We start from the raw sequence: 24,526 nt of genomic DNA on the forward strand, positions 1-24,526 counted from the left end.
GGAGCTTAAGCCCCGTCTCCACCGCACAGAAAGTACCGGCCTAGACGGGTTTAAACTGCTCCGGCTCGCGTGTCACGACATGGAATGCAGTCTAAACCACTCCAGACCGCTCCAAAGGCCACCGCTTTTCCGCTCCCCTTCCGTTGGGGTACCAGGACCACGGAACGGGTCTGAGGTTGAGCTGCTGTCTGCTGATTGGTCAGTGATTTACGACACGCCCTCAATATTTTAATGTGCTGGCTGGATGAAGCCTCTGCTGTCAGTGTGGTCAGCTGTGCTCTGGTTGTTTTTATTTTCATTTTCTTTTCTTTGCTGCTCAACTTTAGTGTTTGTTGTGAAAGAGCGACTTGAGGCAGGGGGAGACCGGGGGGAGGGACTTTGCATCGCGTTGGAGTTTTCTGTGTGCAGCATAGTGCTGGCCGTGGCGTGGATGCACGCCCGGGACACCGGAGTCTGGAGCTTTCGTCTCCGGCGCTGACCGCGCTCCGGCAGCTCCGCTTTCCAGAGGCGGTCAGCGTTCTGTTCAACCGCGGTCAGTGGCGCTTTATCGCGGGGACGCACCGCGGAAGCCATGAAAAGGAGCTCGGAGCTCGGTGCCTCCGTGTTCCGGCGCTGAGCTGCCGGAACACGGAGGCGCCGGAGTGGAGAACCTCCTCAGACTCCCGTGTCTGTGCCTCAGCCAACCGGGGGGAACGCTCCGGCCACTTGCCCCGCCCCCCAGCGCTCGAGTGCGGGGCAAGTCGCCCCAAGTCCCCGGCAAGTGGCCGAGCGACTGGCTCTCTCACAACAAACACGGAAGTTGCGGCTGCAGCTCTCCGCTGCAAAAAATGACTGCTGGAAAAAGTAACTTTTTTTGTTTTCCGCTGCAAAAAATTAAATAAAATTAAAGTGCAAAGTGGAGAATTTAAACAACAACAGAGGATTCATAAGATCTACATCCGACGACGTTCTTTTCTGTTATAATGTCACATTTCTGCGGAGCTCATAAGCCCCGCCCACTTTTCATGCTCCTCTCTGCAGTGGAGACACGACCCAAAATTTCGGTCGGGGTTAGTGCTTCCGAACTGCTCCGTACCGCTCCACTCCGCCCCGGCACTTGTGTGCGGTGGAGATGGGGCTTTAGTGCAGCTTCCATTGGGGCCTCCAGGTGGCGCCACTGCTCATCTGGAGCACATAAAGCAAGGCACATTTATTTCTAGAGGACCATTCAAACACAGGGTAATTCACAGTGCTTTCCTAGAAATGACAGAAATACAGAACACCTTTACAAAGACCAAAGAATATATTAAAATAAATGCATTGAAGCTCTAAATGAAATGCATTAAAACAAATAATAAAGAAAAGTAGAATAAATAAGGTAAGAGATTTATGAAGATACCTTTACTGAAGTAAGTAAAGTTTATTGTTCACTTGAAAGCCTGTGCAAGTAAGAATGTTTTATGTGAGGATTTAAAAGAAGTGAGAGTGTCAGTAGTCTTCAGGTGTTCAGGAAGTTTGTTCCACAGGTGAGCAGGTAGGAACTAACAGCTGCTTCACCTTGTTTCTTCTGACTGGAGGAACACTGAGGGAACCTCTTCCTCCCAATCTTTTAATGTCTTTTATCCTACCCAGGTCTTGTCCTTTGATTTGTGTTATTGGTATCTTTTATTTTATATTGTGTAAACTGAGCCCTGTGCACTTTGCGCCGTGGTTAACTTAATGTTCTACATACATTGTGTGTATAGAGTGTACTGCCTGGAAACCAAGGAGGACCGTCAGGACCGACTGGAATTCATAGACAAGCAGTTGGACCTGCTGAGTGTGGACTGTAAGGCTCGGATCAAGACGATCACTGAGGAAGTGGAGAGACAGGTGAGGCCTGACGTGTCACTTCATGTTACTGAGTTCTGTGTCGTGCTTTCATGCTCACATTCAGTGGAGCAGAGACGTGTGCAGAGGAACTGTCTCCAGGTTCTGATGGAGATCAGTGGAAGGTGCAGTGCACTGTCCTTCACTGGACTGACGGCTGTCCTCCAGCAGGACGTGTCTCACTGCTCTGCTGTCGTCCAGGTGTCTCATGCCATGGCAGAGGAGATCAGGAAGCTCAGTGTGCTGGTGGATGACTTCCACATGGACTTCCACCCATCAGCCGTGGTGCTCAAAGTCTATAAGAACGTAAGTTTGATCCAAGTTCTGGTTTGTGTCCCGCGGTCCTCCTCGTGGACATGTCCCTACGGTGTTCAGGAGATATTTTTTGCACTACATTGCCTCTTCATGTACATTTTCAGGATTGATTCTTTGCCTGGATGATGTAAGAAATCTGTTTTGTGAGACTGTCCAATACAGAGGTCTTAAGCTGTGGTGCTGAATTATATATTTTTTTAAATTGCTTCTTTTTCTCTGGACAATTTAGCAATGAGGGATGTTTTTTTTCCCTGACTGACATGTTTTCACTGCGTCTGCGGGCTTCCTGAGAGCGTCACCTGATAAGACCAAAACGTCTTCAAACATGAAATGATGTTTATTGCATATCAGGTGTTGCTGACTGTTTATTGTAGTTATGATACGTCCTGCAACTTAAAAATGTTTCAAGGTATGCAGCTTTCCTCAACAGACCAGCGTCCTAAGAATCATTATGCAAAGTTCACAGCATTTGATGTGTGTTGGCTCAACCTCTGTCAAAAGCTTAGAAGCTGCATGTGTCCAACTGGAGCCCACCGCTTCATTTAAGGTGGCCTGTGGGAGCTTTAAGGCATGTATTGTCTTAAAGTAAGAATTGAATGTGTCTTTCTGTGAAGGAACCACATACGACATCCCACAATGCATGAACCTGGAGGATTGTGATCCACAGGGTGACTGTTTGTGCTGTTCTCACATTGGAACAGGCTTGACTTAGGAGCAAATGACCCAGAAACTGAACCTCAGCAGGAAGAACAGACGCTGACATTTACAGGCCCTCACACACCAAACAAATGAAACAGGCACACATGTTGTTTCACACATCACAATCTCATTGCTTTGAAGAAAATGTGCACAGTTACTTTATGACCCCATAAAATCCAGCCAATCACACATTGAATCAAAATGTATCCTTCAAGAAAAACAAAGTGAAGTCTGACTGCAATCAACACAGCCTGTTCTCCTATATTGATTCACTGTAATCCTGTTTCATGTATAATTGTACATTCTAGCAATAGTATAAAAGTACTGCTGATACAGATGTTTTCCGTCATTACACATTGTGGACTCTGGGTTCTTTGAGGCAGCTGTGATGCTGATGTGTCCCGCTCAGGTCACCTCCCTGCTGCCGAGCCAAACAGCAGAGATATTCAGGACCGGTACTCTGGTAGGAGGCCTCAGGGCAGACCTAGGACACCTGGAGGGACTGTCTCTCTGGTAGGAGGCCTCACGACAGACCTAGGACACCTGGAGGGACTATGTCTCTCTGGTAGGAGGCCTCAGGACAGACCTAGGACACCTGGAGGGACTATGTCCCTCTGGTAGGAGGCCTCAGGACAGACCTAGGACACCTGGAGGGACTATGTCTCTCTGGTAGGAGGCCTCGGGACAGACCTAGGACACCTGGAGGGACTATGTCTCTCTGGTAGGAGGCCTCAGGACAGACCTAGGACACCTGGAGGGACTATGTCTCTCTGGTAGAAGGCCTCAGGACAGACCTAGGACACCTGGAGGGACTGTCTCTCTGGTAGGAGGCCTCACGACAGACCTAGGACACCTGGAGGGACTATGTCTCTCTGGTAGGAGGCCTCAGGACAGACCTAGGACACCTGGAGGGACTATGTCCCTCTGGTAGGAGGCCTCAGGACAGACCTAGGACACCTGGAGGGACTATGTCTCTCTGGTAGGAGGCCTCGGGACAGACCTAGGACACCTGGAGGGACTATGTCTCTCTGGTAGGAGGCCTCAGGACAGACCTAGGACACCTGGAGGGACTATGTCTCTCTGGTAGGAGGCCTCAGGACAGACCTAGGACACCTGGAGGGACTATGTCCCTCTGGTAGGAGGCCTCGGGACAGACCTAGGACATCTGGAGGGACTATGTCTCTCTGGTAGGAGGCCTCGGGACAGACCTAGGACACCTGGAGGGACTATGTCTCTCTGGTAGGAGGCCTCAGGACAGACCTAGGACACCTGGAGGGACTATGTCTCTCTGGTAGGAGGCCTCGGGACAGACCTAGGACACCTGGAGGGACTATGTCTCTCTGGTAGGAGGCCTCAGGACAGACCCAGGACACCCTGGAGGGACTATGTCTCTCTGGTAGGAGGCCTCAGGACAGACCTAGGACACCTGGAGGGACTATGTCTCTCTGGTAGGAGGCCTCAGGACAGACCTAGGACACCTGGAGGGACTATGTCTCTCTGGTAGGAGGCCTCAGGACAGACCTAGGACACCTGGAGGGACTATGTCTCTCTGGTAGGAGGCCTCAGGACAGACCTAGGACACCTGGAGGGACTATGTCCCTCTGGTAGGAGGCCTCGGGACAGACCTAGGACATCTGGAGGGACTATGTCTCTCTGGTAGGAGGCCTCGGGACAGACCTAGGACACCTGGAGGGACTATGTCTCTCTGGTAGGAGGCCTCAGGACAGACCTAGGACACCTGGAGGGACTATGTCTCTCTGGTAGGAGGCCTCAGGACAGACCTAGGACACCTGGAGGGACTATGTCTCTCTGGTAGGAGGCCTCAGGACAGACCTAGGACACCTGGAGGGACTATGTCTCTCTGGTAGGAGGCCTCAGGACAGACCTAGGACACCTGGAGGGACTATGTCCCTCTGGTAGGAGGCCTCAGGACAGACCTAGGACACCTGGAGGGACTATGTCTCTCTGGTAGGAGGCCTCGGGACAGACCTAGGACACCTGGAGGGACTATGTCTCTCTGGTAGGAGGCCTCGGGACAGACCTAGGACACCTGGAGGGACTGTCTCTCTGGTAGGAGGCCTCACGACAGACCTAGGACACCTGGAGGGACTATGTCTCTCTGGTAGGAGGCCTCAGGACAGACCTAGGACACCTGGAGGGACTATGTCCCTCTGGTAGGAGGCCTCAGGACAGACCTAGGACACCTGGAGGGACTATGTCTCTCTGGTAGGAGGCCTCGGGACAGACCTAGGACACCTGGAGGGACTATGTCTCTCTGGTAGGAGGCCTCAGGACAGACCTAGGACACCTGGAGGGACTATGTCTCTCTGGTAGGAGGCCTCAGGACAGACCTAGGACACCTGGAGGGACTATGTCCCTCTGGTAGGAGGCCTCGGGACAGACCTAGGACATCTGGAGGGACTATGTCTCTCTGGTAGGAGGCCTCGGGACAGACCTAGGACACCTGGAGGGACTATGTCTCTCTTGTAGGAGGCCTCAGGACAGACCTAGGACACCTGGAGGGACTATGTCTCTCTGGTAGGAGGCCTCAGGACAGACCTAGGACACCTGGAGGGACTATGTCTCTCTGGTAGGAGGCCTCAGGACAGACCCAGGACACCCTGGAGGGACTATGTCTCTCTGGTAGGAGGCCTCAGGACAGACCTAGGACACCTGGAGGGACTATGTCTCTCTGGTAGGAGGCCTCAGGACAGACCTAGGACACCTGGAGGGACTATGTCTCTCTGGTAGGAGGCCTCAGGACAGACCTAGGACACCTGGAGGGACTATGTCTCTCTGGTAGGAGGCCTCAGGACAGACCTAGGACACCTGGAGGGACTATGTCCCTCTGGTAGGAGGCCTCGGGACAGACCTAGGACATCTGGAGGGACTATGTCTCTCTGGTAGGAGGCCTCGGGACAGACCTAGGACACCTGGAGGGACTATGTCTCTCTGGTAGGAGGCCTCAGGACAGACCTAGGACACCTGGAGGGACTATGTCTCTCTGGTAGGAGGCCTCAGGACAGACCCAGGACACCTGGAGGGACTATGTCTCTCTGGTAGGAGGCCTCGGGACAGACCTAGGACACCTGGAGGGACTATGTCTCTCTGGTAGGAGGCCTCGGGACAGACCTAGGACACCTGGAGGGACTATGTCCCTCTGGTAGGAGGCCTCAGGACAGACCCAGGACACCCTGGAGGGACTATGTCCCTCTGGTAGGAGGCCTCAGGACAGACCTAGGACACCTGGAGGGACTATGTCTCTCTGGTAGGAGGCCTCAGGACAGACCTAGGACACCTGGAGGGACTATGTCCCTCTGGTAGGAGGCCTCAGGACAGACCTAGGACATCTGGAGGGACTATGTCTCTCTGGTAGGAGGCCTCAGGACAGACCTAGGACACCTGGAGGGACTATGTCTCTCTGGTAGGAGGCCTCAGGACAGACCTAGGACACCTGGAGGGACTATGTCTCTCTGGTAGGAGGCCTCAGGACAGAGCTAGGACACCTGGAGGGACTATGTCTCTCTGGTAGGAGGCCTCAGGACAGAGCTAGGACACCTGGAGGGACTATGTCCCTCTGGTAGGAGGCCTCAGGACAGACCTAGGACACCTGGAGGGACTGTCCCTCTGGTAGGAGGCCTCAGGACAGACCTAGGACACCTGGAGGGACTATGTCTCTCTGGTAGGAGGCCTCAGGACAGACCTAGGACACCTGGAGGGACTATGTCTCTCTGGTAGGAGGCCTCAGGACAGACCTAGGACACCTGGAGGGACTATGTCTCTCTATGGACTGGGAACACCTTGGGGTTCCACCAGAAGAGCTGGAGGAAGAGTCTGGGTGAGGGACGTCTGGACAACTCTGCTCAGACTGCTGCCTCCAGGACCCGGCCTGGATCAGTGGCAGACAATGGATGGATGGATGGATGGATGGATGGATGGATGGATGGATGGATGGATGGATGGATGGATGGATGGATAGACCAGTAGTCTCATACATGGAAAATGTAGAATTTGATACATGAGAAATATAAAGTGGCCCAGATCCTTTGGCTCTGCTTCACTCTCTCAGAATCACACTTGGCAGAGGAGATGTTTACACATTTTGCCATTTTTAAATGATTCAAAGCTGTAACTGCGCCGTCTCAAAGGGATATTCATTGTACAGGAGTAATCTTTTAGGCAAAAATGAAATCTTTACTTTCTGCTGCAATGTGATGTAGTTATGGCGCTGAAGACAGCCATGGTGTGATCCTCCTCACCTCAGGCTGCCTCATGCAGCTTCATCCCTGCTCATGTAATGTGACTTATGAAAGAGCAGCCGGCCGAGTGGCAGTGGACAAACCAGCTTCTTGTATCAGCCCTTCTATTAATATCTGGGTCAACGTTTAGAAAAAATACAGTTCAACCAAACAAACTAAATCTATGAACACCCATATGACTGAATCTCTGTGAGATCCAGTAGATTCCACACAAAGTATTTGAACTGAACAGATTGTGATTGTATCAGTGCTTGTCAGCAGCCCTGCATCTACAGAATACTGCAACATTTCAGTGTGTACAATCAATCAAAATGTATTGTTATGAGGTCACAAGTCTCAGGAGGCTGATGGAACCGCAGTACTTTGTTTCCACACAGAATGAAAATAATTTTAAATGCAACATAAGTGTTACAAATCACAATTAACAAAGCGTATTTTAAAATGGAGTAATTTTCCAGCCACAGGATACTACCAACGAAATCAACAAACCGCTCGACGTGTTCTAAACTGCTGACGAGCTGCTTGTGCTCATCGATCCAAACATGGAATGCTGGCAGACGCATGCTTGTGGAACTCATTCCACTTGGCTCTGTCACCCTGAGGGGTTCACACCAGTAAACTAGTGCCACAATAACCTTTACATTTAATCTGGGAAGTGGTTCTTTGTTGTGGCGCAGAGCATACGCCATGACAATGTCAATATATTTACAAAAACAAAACCATTACAATTAAAAATGACTCCAATCTCAACATGAAGCCAATTTTAATAATGCCTACTGGGGTAAATACAGCAACATGTCCAACAAGTTGCATCCTGCATGTGGCCCCCGTGGCTCTGAGTCTACCGTATTTTCCACCCTATAAGGCGCACCTAAATACCTCAAATTTTCTCAAAAGCTGCCAGTGCGCCTTATAGCCCGGTGCTCCTTATATATGGACGATTGTTCTACTCAAGACTGCTATTTGACAGCTGAACAACCAGAAGCTTTTATTTTGACAACTCTAACTTCACAACTGGATCTTCAGAGCGGACGACACTCCACACAACACCTTCATCACTCATGGTTGCACACCAACATTCTAACAAACCAAAATAAACTAGATGAAATAATGACTCCCTAAACTGGGGAACAAAAACACATAAACACAATCAACACAACACCAAGCCCAACAACAACCCACAATAACCTCCAACAACACAAAACATGAATTTGTCACAGCAAGGCATGATGGGACATCATGCCTTGCAGCGACAAATTCAACCTGAGCTCCTCAGTGCAGCCGATAGAAACTCCCATAATTCATTGCAGCTGTTTGTGGTGTTTTAAATGCAATTATTGGGGGTTCTATTTGGTTTGTGGTGTCGGTAATAATTGTGTTGTGTTGTGTTTTTGTTGCTTAGTTCATGTAGTTTAGTTTATTACCGGTAGTTGTAAGTTGTCAACCAGCAGTGAAGAAGGTTTTGTGTGTAGTGTCCTCCTGGCATAGGCTGCAGGTAGGACTATCAAAATAAAGTGTGTGCACCTCTCTGGGTGTTAGAATCAGTGGAAAATGTAACTTAATGGCTTTGAGCTATAAATGTTGCTGTCCACTGGTCTATTCCATGCACCTTATAGGGCGGTGCGCCTTATATATGAATGAAGTTGTAAATTATGTCAATCAATGTAGGTGCGCCTTATAACCCGGTGCACCTTATAGGGCAGAAAATACGGTAGTTTGATAGCATCCAGGCACTGAGCTTTCATAGTCGCACCGCTATTACTATTCTGAAGACATGAGTTTTTTTCCTTTTTCTTTCCAATGTTCTTGCTGGTTGTGTGGCCTGGACTGGAACCTCTTGCTGGTTTTGTGTTTCACACCCTTGAGAGGGTAGAATATTGAAAAATGCGGAGACTGCTAAAACCATAAAAAAGTCTAAATTGACATGAATGACTTGAGTGTCTAAAATGGCCAAATGATTGAAAACGGCCTAGCAGTTGTTGACAGAAGAGGCTGTGTGTGTCAGACCTGCTGGTTTGTGGTTTCAGGAGCTGCATCGGCACATTGAGGAGGGTTTGGGGAAGAACATGTCTGAGAGGTGCTCCACGTCCATCACCAACGCTCTGCAGGGCACGCAGACCGACATGATCGGTAACGCCTCGTCTCCTGCTTTTAAAGCTCTTCTAATTCCGTGGACTCGCCACGTGACCTCCGCCTGTATCTCTGTGTGGCGAGCAGAGGGCCTGAAGCCCCTGCTGCCCAGCCCGGTCCGGGAGCAGGTGGACAAGCTGGTCCCCCGCCACTGCTTCAGCCTCAGCTACGACCTGGCCTGTGACAAGCTGTGCAGCGACTTCCAGGAGGACATCAGCTTCCACTTCTCTCTGGGATGGACCATGCTGGTCAACCGCTTCCTGGGCCCCAAGAACACCCGGCGGGCTCTGATGGGCTACAGCGACCAGGTAACTGCATTACAGCAGGGGGGGGCAGACCCCACCGGAGCCCCAGGTAACTGCATTACTGCAGGGGGGGGGGGGGGGGGTCAGACCCCACCGGAGCCCACACTGCTGCTGCTGACCGTATTCATGTGAAACAGGGTGTCCAAGAGTAAAACTACACTGACAGCCTTGTCTGTGTGCACGTGCGTGTGTTTCGATGTGCCTGAATGAACATTATATATATATATATATATATATATATATATATATATATAAATTACTACAGAATCTTAAAATACAATCAAGTAAATAGGTTGATAGGGTGTGCTCCACATGGGGGTCCGGGGGACTTCCCCTGAGAAGATTTTGAAAAAATAGACCTGAAATGGTTCATTGTAAGACATTGCAGACTATTAAAGCACCACATTGTGTATTTTCCATGTTCCAGTCCTCCTCTGCTCATGTGGATAAGAATGTGGCTCATCCAGTAGAAACACTCACAACTAGTGACATTCTGAGCTCCTCCACCTCTCATGATGGTGGTTCTCAGCTCCTCCACCTCTCATGATGGTGGTTCTCAGCTCCTCCACCTCTCATGATGGTGGTTCTCAGCTCCTCCACCTCTCATGATGGTGGTTCTCAGCTCCTCCACCTCTCATGATGGTGGTTCTCAGCTCCTCCACCTCTCATGATGGTGGTTCTCAGCTCCTCCACCTCTCATGGTGGTGGTTCTCACCTCCTCCACCCTCACAGAGACTGCAGCCCAGCCCACAGCCGCCTCCTCCACCCCCTGGGTGACGTAGCCAGCAGCTCACCTGGTAGTTGTAGTAATGTACTGACACATCTCGGTGCAAACAAGTAAAGCATCATCTAAGTGAGAGAGTACAAGTGATTGAACTAGTTGTGTGGTCATCCTCTGAGGAAAGTACCTTTGACAGTGATTGGTAGTGCTCATGCTCCTCCCCATTTTCAGCAACACATAATGAATTTGACTGGTCCATGACGGTGCAGAATGCACTGTTCTCTTGGTCTACTGGTTCGATTATGGGAGTTCCTCAGGTGAGATGTAACACCAGTGTGGTTTTTAATCTGTGCTTTGGACCAACTACCATACATTTAGTTTTTCAACATATATAACTAATTTGTTTGCTGTGATCCAGTGTGCTACCGAGGCCAGTTCCTCATTTAGACTATGATTAAGTCAGTCTTGTGTTTTTGCAGATGAAAATAATGTAGCGTCATCAGCATACTGCATATCGCCACGGTTGCATGTTTTAACACCAGGGGAAGATCATTAGTAAAAATAGAGAGTAAAAGAGGTCCCAGCTTCCCTGGGGAACTCCACAATCAATTTGTCCAATATCAGAATAATTTCTATTAAAATAAACTTTATACTCCCGATTACTAAGGTAACTTTCTATCCACTTTAAGGCAGGCGATTGAAATCCATAACATTTTAACTTATTTCATAGAATTGTATGATCCAAAACATCAAAAGCCACACTTAAATCTAAAAAGATTGTGCCCACTATCTTTTTATTATCAATATCCTCTAACCAAATAACCCAGTATTGGTATTAGTATTCAACTCATTGTGGGGCGTGCAACTGATAGAAGTCATTAAAAGGTGATGTGGACCTTCAAAGTAAAACATTTTCATTTAAAAACAAAACATTACATAGCAGTAATTTTTAGACAATCTTGTCTAAAAGAGGTCTCCAGGCTGTCGCAGGGTTTCTGGATGCTTCATGTAGAAATTCTTCATGTTACTTTATTTGATTGAAGTCAAGGTGTGGACGTGTCTTCAGACGTCTGGATTGCAGCAGTGAGGTACAGCATGTGTTACACTCGGTTGTGGTTGACAGACAAATATTGTGAAAATAACTTCTAAAAGCGTCCGTCTCACAACAACACTGGACATCTCAACCACAAATGTCCTACCAGTGTCTCAACAGTTAATTCTTTTAATCACTTGTTAAGGACTTGAGGAAAAATGTTAAGGACTTGGACTTGACTTTGACTTGCAAAACAAGGACTTGGTCCCAGCTCTGGTTGGTCCAGTGGATCGGAGTCTCATCGGTCCTGAAAGAGCTTTGGGTTTGATTGGAGTCCCGGTGAGGTCACAATTCTTATTTTCTTTAGTTTTTTTTCATTGCTTTACATCATTCAGATCATGCCATGTCCAGACAGGAAGTCCATGCAATGTCCAGACAGGAAGTCCATGCAATGTCCAGACAGGAAGTCCATGCAATGTCCAGACAGGAAGTCCATGCAATGTCCAGACAGGAAGTCCATGCGATGTCCAGACAGGAAGTCCATGCGATGTCCAGACAGGAAGTCCATGCGATGTCCAGACAGGAAGTCCATGCGATGTCCAGACAGGAAGTCCATGCGATGTCCAGACAGGAAGTCCATGCCATGTCCAGACAGGAAGTCCATGCGATGTCCAGACAGGAAGTCCATGCGATGTCCTGGGGCCTCATTTATAAAACTGTGCGTAGGATTGACGTCAAAATTGGCGTACGCACGAAACACAGAAAGTGCGTACGCACAAAAATATCCTGATTTATAAAACAGTGCGCACGCACGTCCTACGCCGATTTCCCTTTATAAATCACAATCCACTCTAAATGTGGCGCACCTGTGTGCGGGTCAGACCACGCCCATATTGGCCTATAAATATTCAGAGGAACGCCTCTCATGAATATTGATTCACGACTGACAGCATGCCGAAAGCAGAAAGAAAAGCCAAGAAGCGCAACTTCACCCAGTGTGAGGTGGAAGTTCTGGTCGGGGAGGTGGAGAAGAGGAAGGCGATATTATTTGGTGGACACAGTGTTGGGGTCACTAATGGGGGTCACCAACGCCAAAAAAGCTCTAGAGTGGCAGCATGTGGCGGATGGTGTCAATGCTGTGGCCTCAGAAGGTCGGAGTGTGGCTGAGGGGAAAAAAAGTGGTCCGACATCAAAGTAGACACAAAAAAGCGCCTGGCGTCACACAGGCAGAGCGTCTGTGCCCCGGGCGGGGGGACGGGCCACCCAGAGCTCACCCCGCTGGAGGAAACACTGGCGGGGGTCATCGGGGAATCCCTCCTGAGTGGAGTGGTGACGGAGGTGGAGGGGGACACCGCCACCTGCCCTTCAGGAGCCCGATGGTGCGCTCCACAATACTATAGATTCTAGGTCCTCTCCTCTGCGCCTTGTGGGTGAGGAAAAGGGGTGAGCAGCCACCGCTTGAGGGTTAGGGTTCTCCACTGTCGCCTGCAAGGTCGTGAACGGGTTAAACACTCCTACAACATTGCAAGTCTCAGGATTTCCACATGAATTCTCCGTACCTAGAAGCCACCCATCACGTACAGCCTCCAGTCTGCGCCCAACACTGCTATATGGGCTTTATGATATAGGATGTTACACTGCATTCATATCAGTGGAAACATAATACTGTTGTCTTACTATTGTCTTAATCATATGTTTCCCGTGTGCACTCCAGGGAGTATGTTTGTTTATTCATTGTAGAAATTTTATTGTTTACTATCCATTTCTTGCAAATAAACTGTCCATATATGAGGTCATATAACTATTTATTTTACACCATCAGTTTCACACAGTTTCTCCCGTTTCTTTCTTCTGCCATCGGTGGCGCAGTTTCTCCTTCCCCCAGTTCTGTGCGTACGCCTGGGTCAGAGTTGGGTTAGGGTTAGGGTGACCCAGGGTCAGAGTTGGGTTAGGGTTAGGGTGACCCAGGGTCAGAGTTGGGTTAGGGTTAGGGTGACCCAGGGTCAGAGTTGGGTTAGGGTTAGGGTGACCCAGGGTCAGAGTTGGGTTAGGGTTAGGGTGACCCAGGGTCAGAGTTGGGTTAGGGTTAGGGTGACCCAGGGTCAGAGTTGGCGTGGAGGACCGCACATTTTCCCGTCAAGTTCTCTTTTTATAAATCCCACGGTTTGCGTAGAGAGTGGCGTACGCATTCTTTTGTGCGTACGCAACGTTTATAAATGAGGCCCCAGGAAAGACGTACCAAAAACTTTCATTGTGGTCCCCTGAAGACTTGTTGTGAAGGAATGGAATGACGTCTTAAAGACGCGAGTTGGTCCTCTGTTGCTCAGAGGGGACTGTACAGAGAAACCTTCCTTTACTGTTTTCAGGACAGTGTTTCTCGAACCCACTGCAACCGTGACTTTCAAACCGGCTCCCAAGGTGGAACTTGGGTCACGGCGGCCTCGGTCGTGTCATGCCTCCCAGTTCGTATTCTAGTTTTATAGTCGACGTTTCAATCTGCTTCTGACAGAATCGTCTCTTTGCTCCGCAGGTTCCTCGTCCGCTGGCTCTGACTCCCGTCAGCACCAGTATGCCTCCGTTCCCTCAGGGCTCCGTGACGCAGGAGGAGCTGATGGTCTCCATGGTGACGGGGCTCGCTTCCCTCACCTCGCGGACCTCCATGGGGGTTCTTGTGGTCGGTGGCGTGGTAAGCGCACACATTTAGCCCTCGTTAACACGACCTTCCAAGTGAAAGTACATTCTTGTTGCAGTTTACACTGAAACGCTCTGAAACAATGTCTGTTTTCACTGGAATGACGACAACGCTGAAAACTGTCCTTTCCATGTTAGTCCACTAGTGACTTACAGTGACCGTCAAAATAAAACCACCAAGTTAGACTGTTATTATGGTGAATGTCAAAATAAAAGTACCAAGTCCAGGAGAACATGGACTTGGGGGTCCGTCCCAAATGTCCCTCCTGTCTCCTGATCTATCACTTCTCTATGTAGCGGCCATGATAACGACTGTCTGGATCCTCAAGGAGCAAAGTGAAGGAGGCTTGTTGCTTCCTTTAGAGCCTCCTTTAGCCTAGGAAACACTGATGCTTCCTTTAGCCTAGGAAACACTGATGCTTCCTTTAGAGCCTCCTTTAGCCTAGGAAACACTGATTCTTCCTTTAGAGCCTCCTTTAGCCTAGGAAACACTGATTCTTCCTTTAGCCTAGGAAACACTGATGCTTCCTTTAGAGCCTCCTTTAGCCTAGGAAACACTGATGCTTCCTTTAGAGCCTCCTTTAGCCTAGGAAACACTGATTCTTCCTTTAGCCTAGGAAACACTGATGCTTCCTTTAGAGCCTGCTTTAGCCTAGGAAACACTGATGCTTCCTTTAGAGCCTCCTTTAGCCTAGGATAGCACTGATGCTTCCTTTAGAGCCTCCTTTAGCCTAGGAAACACTGATTCTTCCTTTAGAGCCTCCTTTAGCCTAGGAAACACTGATTCTTCCTTTAGCCTAGGAAACACTGATGCTTCCTTTAGAGCCTCCTTTAGCCTAGGAAACACTGATGCTTCCTTTAGAGCCTCCTTTAGCCTAGGAAACACTGATGCTTCCTTTAGAGCCTGCTTTAGCCTAGGAAACACTGATGCTTCCTTTAGAGCCTCCTTTAGCCTAGGAAACACTGATGCTTCCTTTAGAGCCTCCTTTAGCCTAGGAAACACTGATTCTTCCTTTAGCCTAGGAAACACTGATGCTTCCTTTAGAGCCTGCTTTAGCCTAGGAAACACTGATGCTTCCTTTAGAGCCTCCTTTAGCCTAGGAAACACTGATTCTTCCTTTAGCCTAGGAAACACTGATGCTTCCTTTAGAGCCTCCTTTAGCCACACTGATGCTTCCTTTAGAGCCTCCTTTAGCCTAGGAAACACTGATTCTTCCTTTAGCCTAGGAAACACTGATGCTTCCTTTAGCCTAGGAAACACTGATGCTTCCTTTAGGAAAGCATCAGAACTTCAACGGAACTTCAAAAGGCAGCAAAGGTTTTGCTTCCCGGGAACAAACCTCAACATGTTGACGGCGTCAAAACTCAGGAAAAGTTGAAAACAGATCTTTGAAATTCAGGATTGTAAATATTTGCAGGTGTTGGGGTCAGCGTTCCATCGGAATATGCAAATGAGTGTAGTGAGCGGTTACCGTAAGGAAGTAATTTGCATATAAACAAATCATCCATTTGGAGCAAAGTGCTCTTTACCCCTTGATGATTGCTGATCACGAGCGGTAAACCACCAAAACAATGGATTATGGTGTTAATAATCCTAACGGCCTCAAACTCATTTTCAACTGTTTAGTGCATTCAAGTAACTCTTTGTCTTAATTGATAAACCACAGCTTTATTTAATTAAGACCAACTTCCATAATCCATTGTTTTGGTGGTTTACCGCTCGTGATCAGCAATCATCAAGGGGTAAAGAGCACTTTGCTCCAAATGGATGATTTGTTTATATGCAAATTACTTCCTTACGGTAACCGCTCACTACAGTCATTTGCATATTCCGATGGAACGCTGACCCCAACACAGGACACAGACCGAAAAGGAAGCATCGCCAGGGAAGTGTTTTTGAAATGATGAAAGTATTTTACTGTGTCGATCATATGTTGATTCATAAAAAGCCATTGAGGTGTGAAATGTGCAGTCAGCAGTTCTGTCTGTTTCCCTGGCGGACTGAGGACAGAGACGTCCTCCGTCCACCTTGTGAAGCTGTTTCCCTGGCGGACTGAGGACAGAGACGTCCTCCGTCCACCTTGTGAAGCTGTTTCCCTGGCGGACTGAGGACAGAGACGTCCTCCGTCCACCTTGTGAAGCTGTTTCCCTGGCGGACTGAGGACAGACGTCCTCCGTCCACCTTGTGAAGCTGTTTCCCTGGCGGACTGAGGACAGAGACGTCCTCCGTCCACCTTGTGAAGCTGTTTCCCTGGCGGACTGAGGACAGACGTCCTCCGTCCACCTTGTGAAGTTGTTTCCCTGGCGGACTGAGGACAGACGTCCTCCGTCCACCTTGTGAAGCTGTTTCCCTGGCGGACTGAGGACAGACGTCCTCCGTCCACCTTGTGAAGCTGTTTCCCTGGCGGACTGAGGACAGAGACGTCCTCCGTCCACCATGTGAAGCTGTTTCCCTGGCGGACTGAGGACAGACGTCCTCCATCCACCTTGTGAAGTTGTTTCCCTGGCGGACTGAGGACAGAGACGTCCTCCGTCCACCTTGTGAAGCTGTTTCCCTGGCGGACTGAGGACAGACGTCCTCCGTCCACCTTGTGAAGCTGTTTCCCTGGCGGACTGAGGACAGACGTCCTCCGTCCACCTTGTGAAGTTGTTTCCCTGGCGGACTGAGGACAGAGACGTCCTCCGTCCACCTTGTGAAGCTGTTTCCCTGGCGGACTGAGGACAGAGACGTCCTCCGTCCACCATGTGAAGCTGTTTCCCTGGCGGACTGAGGACAGACGTCCTCCGTCCACCTTGTGAAGTTGTTTCCCTGGCGGACTGAGGACAGAGACGTCCTCCGTCCACCTTGTGAAGCTGTTTCCCTGGCGGACTGAGGACAGAGACGTCCTCCGTCCACCTTGTGAAGCTGTTTCCCTGGCGGACTGAGGACAGAGACGTCCTCCGTCCACCTTGTGAAGCTGTTTCCCTGGCGGACTGAGGACAGAGACGTCCTCCGTCCACCTTGTGAAGCTGTTTCCCTGGCGGACTGAGGACAGAGACGTCCTCCGTCCACCTTGTGAAGCTGTTTCCCTGGCGGACTGAGGACAAGACGTCCTCCACCTGAGCTGCTCTCTGCCTGCAGATCTGGAAGGCGGTGGGCTGGCGCCTGATCGCCCTGTCGGTGGGTCTGTACGGCCTCTTGTACGTCTACGAGCGGCTCACCTGGACCACCAGGGCCAAAGAGAGGTCCTTCAAGAGACAGTTTGTGGACTACGCCAGCGAGAAGCTGCAGCTCATCGTCAGCTACACCGGGTCCAACTGCAGCCACCAAGTCCAGCAGTGAGCGTCCGTCTCCTCACGCCCTGCGCCTCGGCAGACACCCGCTGATCTGTGCTTCCCTTCACAGGGAGCTGGCCGGGGTGTTTGCTCAGCTCTGCCAGCAGGTGGACGTCACCCGGCAGGACCTGGAGGACGAGATTGCTGACATGAACAGCAAGATGGAGCAGCTGGACAGCCTGCAGAGCAAGGCCAAGTTACTGCGGTGAGACGTCCCCACCCCGTTTCACCAGAACACACCACGGGACACGTCTCACTTCACACACACCGGCTGCTGGGACGCTGGTCTGTATGTTCTAATGTGAGCTCAGAGCTCGGCAACATTTTTCAGACGACTTTCCAATGTGTTTCAGCCTGAAAATAAGTTTTTTTTTGTCATTTGTGTTCCATTCATGAAAGCAAAACCCATCAACCTTTTCTTCTTCTATTTACAGTTCCAGCTGTTTAAGCGGGCTTTAACTCGTTGTGTTGTTTAGCGACACGTTAAAAACCATAAAATCAGCTTAATATCATAAATCTGATCAACGTGTCACCACTGTCTCGATAAACGTTTGTTTACTTACACTCTACCAACGGGTATGTGGTATCTATAGACTGACTGATTCATCCAGGAGGGTGTCTGGAACTCGCCGAGTGCCTCTTTAACTGGGAGGGAAAAATGTGCAGCTTCATTAGAATGTGCTGGCCAGAGCAGAACATGTTCACACACCTGATACACAGCACCAAACGTTGGATACTTAAAACCTCAGACAACTATCGTCACAAGATTATTTATCAGTTAAACAATTCAACAGATTAAAGCAGATCACGTCACACATTAAATACCAGAGACACTTGGTGGCCCGGCTTTTAAAGGTTCCCAGTCCGTAACAGGCCCGGGAGCCCCGCGGCGGCTCACTCCTGTAATGGTGGAGACCAGCTCCTCGGCGAGTTGAATCAGTCCAAACCACTTTATCCAACGCGGTCCTCAAGGTCCAGCTGCGGTTCCTCCATGACGGCGAGACAGGACTTTAAAACAGGAGTCTCAGGGCGAAGCTCCAGATTGAACACGGTGCCCCACAGTCCCACCAGCACGCCAACCTCAATGAACAAGGCTGAGCACAACCACCAGCAGAAAATCCACATGGGCGCCACGTCACCAATGGTGCAATTGATTTGGTGTGTTTTCCACCGAAACAATGTTTGTTTGGACTGCTTGTTTATCTCCTCCTGAATGTGGCATTAGAACATAAAATGGGAGAACAAGCATCTTTTTCTGGATCCATTTTCAGCCAAACTAAACAAGATCACATATTATGATGGAATCTCTGTCTTCCCCTCTTTAGATGCAAATGGGGACAAAGTTTTCATAAATTTCCACTGTGGCTGGAGTTTTCATAAATCATTGTTTAGTGGAGCCTCGTAGCGAGTTTGATGTGTAAATCTAAGAAACATATCACAGTTGTAACTGTCCGTGTCCCTGTAAACATGGCTTTAATCCACCAGTCCCGCCTCTCCACCAATCACAAACACTCATAGACTCAACTCCCGCCTCTCCACCAATCACAAACACTCAGACTCAACTCCCACCTCTCCACCAATCACAAACACTCAGACTCAACTCCCGCCTCTCCACCAAACACTCATAGACTCAACTCCCGCCTCTCCACCAATCACAAACACTCATAGACTCAACTCCCGCCTCTCCACCAATCACAAACACTCATAGACTCAACTCCCGCCTCTCCACCAATCACAAACACTCATAGACTCAACTCCCGCCTCTCCACCAATCACAAACACTCATAGACTCAACTCCCGCCTCTCCACCAATCACAAACACTCATAGACTCAACTCCCGCCTCTCCACCAATCACAAACACTCAGACTCAACTCCCGCCTCTCCACCAATCACAAACACTCAGACTCAACTCCCACCTCTCCACCAATCACAAACACTCAGACTCAACTCCCGCCTCTCCACCAAACACTCATAGACTCAACTCCCGCCTCTCCACCAATCACAAACACTCATAGACTCAACTCCCGCCTCTCCACCAATCACAAACACTCATAGACTCAACTCCCGCCTCTCCACCAATCACAAACACTCATAGACTCAACTCCCGCCTCTCCACCAATCACAAACACTCATAGACTCAACTCCCGCCTCTCCACCAATCACAAACACTCATAGACTCAACTCCCGCCTCTCCACCAATCACAAACACTCAGACTCAACTCCCGCCTCTCCACCAATCACAAACACTCATAGACTCAACTCCCGCCTCTCCACCAATCACAAACACTCAGACTCAACTCCCGCCTCTCCACCAATCACAAACACTCAGACTCAACTCCCGCCTCTCCACCAATCACAAACACTCAGACTCAACTCCCGCCTCTCCACCAATCACAAACACTCAGACTCAACTCCCGCCTCTCCACCAATCAAACACTCAGACTCAACTCCCGCCTCTCCACCAATCAAACACTCAGACTCAACTCCCGCCTCTCCACCAATCACAAACACTCATAGACTCAACTCCCGCCTCTCCACCAATCAAACACTCAGACTCAACTCCCGCCTCTCCACCAATCACAAACACTCAGACTCAACTCCCGCCTCTCCACCAATCACAAACACTCAGACTCAACTCCCGCCTCTCCACCAATCACAAACACTCAGACTCAACTCCCACCTCTCCACCAAACACTCATAGACTCAACTCCCGCCTCTCCACCAAACACAAACACTCATAGACTCAACTCCCGCCTCTCCACCAATCACAAACACTCATAGACTCAACTCCCGCCTCTCCACCAATCACAAACACTCATAGACTCAACTCCCGCCTCTCCACCAATCACAAACACTCATAGACTCAACTCCCACCTCTCCACCAATCACAAACACTCAGACTCAACTCCCGCCTCTCCACCAATCACAAACACTCAGACTCAACTCCCGCCTCTCCACCAATCACAAACACTCAGACTCAACTCCCGCCTCTCCACCAATCACTCATAGACTCAACTCCCGCCTCTCCACCAAACACAAACACTCATAGACTCAACTCCCGCCTCTCCACCAATCACAAACACTCATAGACTCAACTCCCGCCTCTCCACCAATCACAAACACTCAGACTCAACTCCAGCCTCTCCACCAATCAAACACTCAGACTCAACTCCCGCCTCTCCACCAATCACAAACACTCATAGACTCAACTCCCGCCTCTCCACCAATCACAAACACTCAGACTCAACTCCCGCCTCTCCACCAATCAAACACTCAGACTCAACTCCCGCCTCTCCACCAATCACAAACACTCAGACTCAACTCCCGCCTCTCCACCAATCAAACACTCAGACTCAACTCCCGCCTCTCCACCAATCAAACACTCAGACTCAACTCCCGCCTCTCCACCAATCAAACACTCAGACTCAACTCCCGCCTCTCCACCAATCAAACACTCATAGACTCAACTCCCACCTCTCCACCAATCACAAACACTCATAGACTCAACTCCCGCCTCTCCACCAATCACAAACACTCAGACTCAACTCCCACCTCTCCACCAATCACAAACACTCATAGACTCAACTCCCGCCTCTCCACCAATCACAAACACTCATAGACTCAACTCCCGCCTCTCCACCAATCACAAACACTCATAGACTCAACTCCCGCCTCTCCACCAATCACAAACACTCAGACTCAACTCCCGCCTCTCCACCAATCACAAACACTCATAGACTCAACTCCCGCCTCTCCACCAATCACAAACACTCAGACTCAACTCCCGCCTCTCCACCAATCACAAACACTCATAGACTCAACTCCCGCCTCTCCACCAATCACAAACACTCATAGACTCAACTCCCGCCTCTCCACCAATCACAAACACTCATAGACTCAACTCCCGCCTCTCCACCAATCACAAACACTCAGACTCAACTCCCGCCTCTCCACCAATCACAAACACTCATAGACTCAACTCCCGCCTCTCCACCAATCACAAACACTCATAGACTCAACTCCCACCTCTCCACCAATCACAAACACTCATAGACTCAACTCCCGCCTCTCCACCAATCACTAACACTCAGACTCAACTCCCACCTCTCCACCAATCACAAACACTCAGACTCAACTCCCACCTCTCCACCAAACACTCATAGACTCAACTCCCGCCTCTCCACCAAACACTCATAGACTCAACTCCCGCCTCTCCACCAATCACAAACACTCATAGACTCAACTCCCACCTCTCCACCAATCACAAACACTCATAGACTCAACTCCCGCCTCTCCACCAATCACAAACACTCAGACTCAACTCCCACCTCTCCACCAATCACAAACACTCATAGACTCAACTCCCGCCTCTCCACCAATCACAAACACTCATAGACTCAACTCCCGCCTCTCCACCAATCACAAACACTCAGACTCAACTCCCGCCTCTCCACCAATCAAACACTCAGACTCAACTCCCGCCTCTCCACCAATCACAAACACTCATAGACTCAACTCCCGCCTCTCCACCAATCACAAACACTCATAGACTCAACTCCCGCCTCTCCACCAATCACAAACACTCAGACTCAACTCCCGCCTCTCCACCAATCACAAACACTCATAGACTCAACTCCCGCCTCTCCACCAATCACAAACACTCATAGACTCAACTCCCGCCTCTCCACCAATCACAAACACTCAGACTCAACTCCCGCCTCTCCACCAATCACAAACACTCATAGACTCAACTCCCGCCTCTCCACCAATCACAAACACTCAGACTCAACTCCCGCCTCTCCACCAATCACAAACACTCATAGACTCAACTCCCGCCTCTCCACCAATCACAAACACTCATAGACTCAACTCCCACCTCTCCACCAATCACAAACACTCATAGACTCAACTCCCGCCTCTCCACCAATCACTAACACTCAGACTCAACTCCCACCTCTCCACCAATCACAAACACTCAGACTCAACTCCCACCTCTCCACCAATCACAAACACTCATAGACTCAACTCCCGCCTCTCCACCAATCACAAACACTCAGACTCAACTCCCACCTCTCCACCAATCACAAACACTCATAGACTCAACTCCCGCCTCTCCACCAAACACTCATAGACTCAACTCCCGCCTCTCCACCAATCACAAACACTCATAGACTCAACTCCCACCTCTCCACCAATCACAAACACTCATAGACTCAACTCCCGCCTCTCCACCAATCACAAACACTCAGACTCAACTCCCGCCTCTCCACCAATCACAAACACTCATAGACTCAACTCCCGCCTCTCCACCAATCACAAACACTCATAGACTCAACTCCCGCCTCTCCACCAATCACAAACACTCAGACTCAACTCCCGCCTCTCCACCAATCAAACACTCAGACTCAACTCCCGCCTCTCCACCAATCACAAACACTCATAGACTCAACTCCCGCCTCTCCACCAATCACAAACACTCATAGACTCAACTCCCGCCTCTCCACCAATCACAAACACTCAGACTCAACTCCCACCTCTCCACCAATCACAAACACTCATAGACTCAACTCCCGCCTCTCCACCAATCACAAACACTCATAGACTCAACTCCCGCCTCTCCACCAATCACAAACACTCAGACTCAACTCCCGCCTCTCCACCAATCACAAACACTCATAGACTCAACTCCCGCCTCTCCACCAATCACAAACACTCAGACTCAACTCCCGCCTCTCCACCAATCAAACACTCAGACTCAACTCCCGCCTCTCCACCAATCACAAACACTCAGACTCAACTCCCGCCTCTCCACCAATCACAAACACTCAGACTCAACTCCCACCTCTCCACCAATCACAAACACTCAGACTCAACTCCCGCCTCTCCACCAATCACAAACAACCCAAAGCTGTAGGTGCACTTGAGCACCCAGCGTGAGGAAGACATTAAAGGTTCCTTCCAGATGTTCAGCAGATGTGAGACACATTGAGCCTGCAGCTCGTGACCTTTGACCTGAAGCAGCTTGTGTGTGTGTTTGACAGGAACAAGGCGGGCTGGCTGGACAGCGAGCTGAACATGTTCACCCAGCAGTACCTCCACCACAGTCAGCAGTAGTGTGTGGAGCAGTGCTGGCCACAGTGCCCCCTGGAGGACGACCTGAGAACTGCTGTCCTGAGAGGAAGGGATGTCTAGCATACAGTAGAGAGTGGAATGAACTGCAGACCTGTAATCCTCCATCTTCTTGTATCTTTGGCCTTTTTTCCCCAGAGTGAAACCTTACTGACCTTACTGACCTTACTGACCTTACTGACTCTGAAGCACTGACCTGCTCTTGTACGTCTGAGTTCAACCATCGTGTCTGTGACTGAGGAGATCTGTGTGAAGGAACACTGAAGCCATCGTCCTCCTCCCTCTCCTCCTCATCCTCTTCTTAGTTCTTCCTCTCCTTCCTCTCTTCCTCATCCTCCTCCCTCTCCTGCTCCACCTTCCTCTCCTCTTCCTCCGCCTTGCTCTCCTGCTCCTGCTCATCTCCTCCTCACCCTCTTTAGTCCTTCCTCTCCTCCACTTCCTCCTCCCTGTCCTCCTTCCTCCTCCTGCCTCTCCTCCTCACCCTCTTTAGTCCTTCCTCTCCTTCACTTCCTCCTCCCTGTCCTCCTCCTTCCTCCTCCTGCCTCTCCTCCTCACCCTCTTTAGTCCTTCCTTTCCCCCTCCTCCTCCTCCTCCTCCTTCCTCTCCTGCCTTTCCTCCTCACCCTCTTTAGTCCTTCCTCTCCTTCACTTCCTCCTCCCTGTCCTCCTTCCTCCTCCTGCCTCTCCTCCTCACCCTCTTTAGTCCTTCCTCTCCTTCACTTCCTCCTCCCTGTCCTCCTCCTTCCTCCTCCTGCATCTCCTCCTCACCCTCTTTAGTCCTTCCTTTCCCCCTCCTCCTCCTCCTCCTCCTTCCTCTCCTGCCTCTCCTCCTCACCCTCTTTAGTCCTTCCTCTCCTTCACTTCCTCCTCCTCCTCCTTCCTCTCCTGCCTCTCCTCCTCACCCTCTTTAGTCCTTCCTCTCCTTCACTTCCTCCTCCCTGTCCTCCTTCCTCCTCCTGCCTCTCCTCCTCACCCTCTTTAGTCCTTCCTCTCCTTCACTTCCTCCTCCTCCTTCCTCTCCTCCTCCTTCCTCTCCTGCCTCTCCTCCTCACCCTCTTTAGTCCTTCCTCTCCTTCACTTC

The 24,526-nt window shown here is 50.1% G+C and overlaps 1 protein-coding gene across 1 annotated transcript in view; it reads left to right on the forward strand.

Annotated features, from left to right (window-relative positions):
- The window catches only part of mfn2 (mitofusin 2), a 42,332-nt gene extending 18,208 nt beyond the window's left edge, over positions 1–24,124 (forward strand). The window contains exons 11-18 of the mRNA XM_080496423.1: positions 1,725–1,851; positions 2,050–2,154; positions 9,149–9,251; positions 9,339–9,559; positions 13,841–13,996; positions 17,123–17,319; positions 17,387–17,521; positions 23,359–24,124. Of these exons, the coding sequence (XP_080352549.1) occupies positions 1,725–1,851; positions 2,050–2,154; positions 9,149–9,251; positions 9,339–9,559; positions 13,841–13,996; positions 17,123–17,319; positions 17,387–17,521; positions 23,359–23,431 (1,117 nt within the window). The 3' untranslated portion in view covers positions 23,432–24,124. The remainder of the gene's footprint in view (positions 1–1,724; positions 1,852–2,049; positions 2,155–9,148; positions 9,252–9,338; positions 9,560–13,840; positions 13,997–17,122; positions 17,320–17,386; positions 17,522–23,358) is intronic.
- Positions 24,125–24,526: the final 402 nt, after the last annotated feature.

The sequence above is a fragment of the Blennius ocellaris genome, assembly GCF_963422515.1.
Source record: "Blennius ocellaris genome assembly, chromosome: 5".
Classification (NCBI taxonomy): domain Eukaryota; kingdom Metazoa; phylum Chordata; class Actinopteri; order Blenniiformes; family Blenniidae; genus Blennius; species Blennius ocellaris.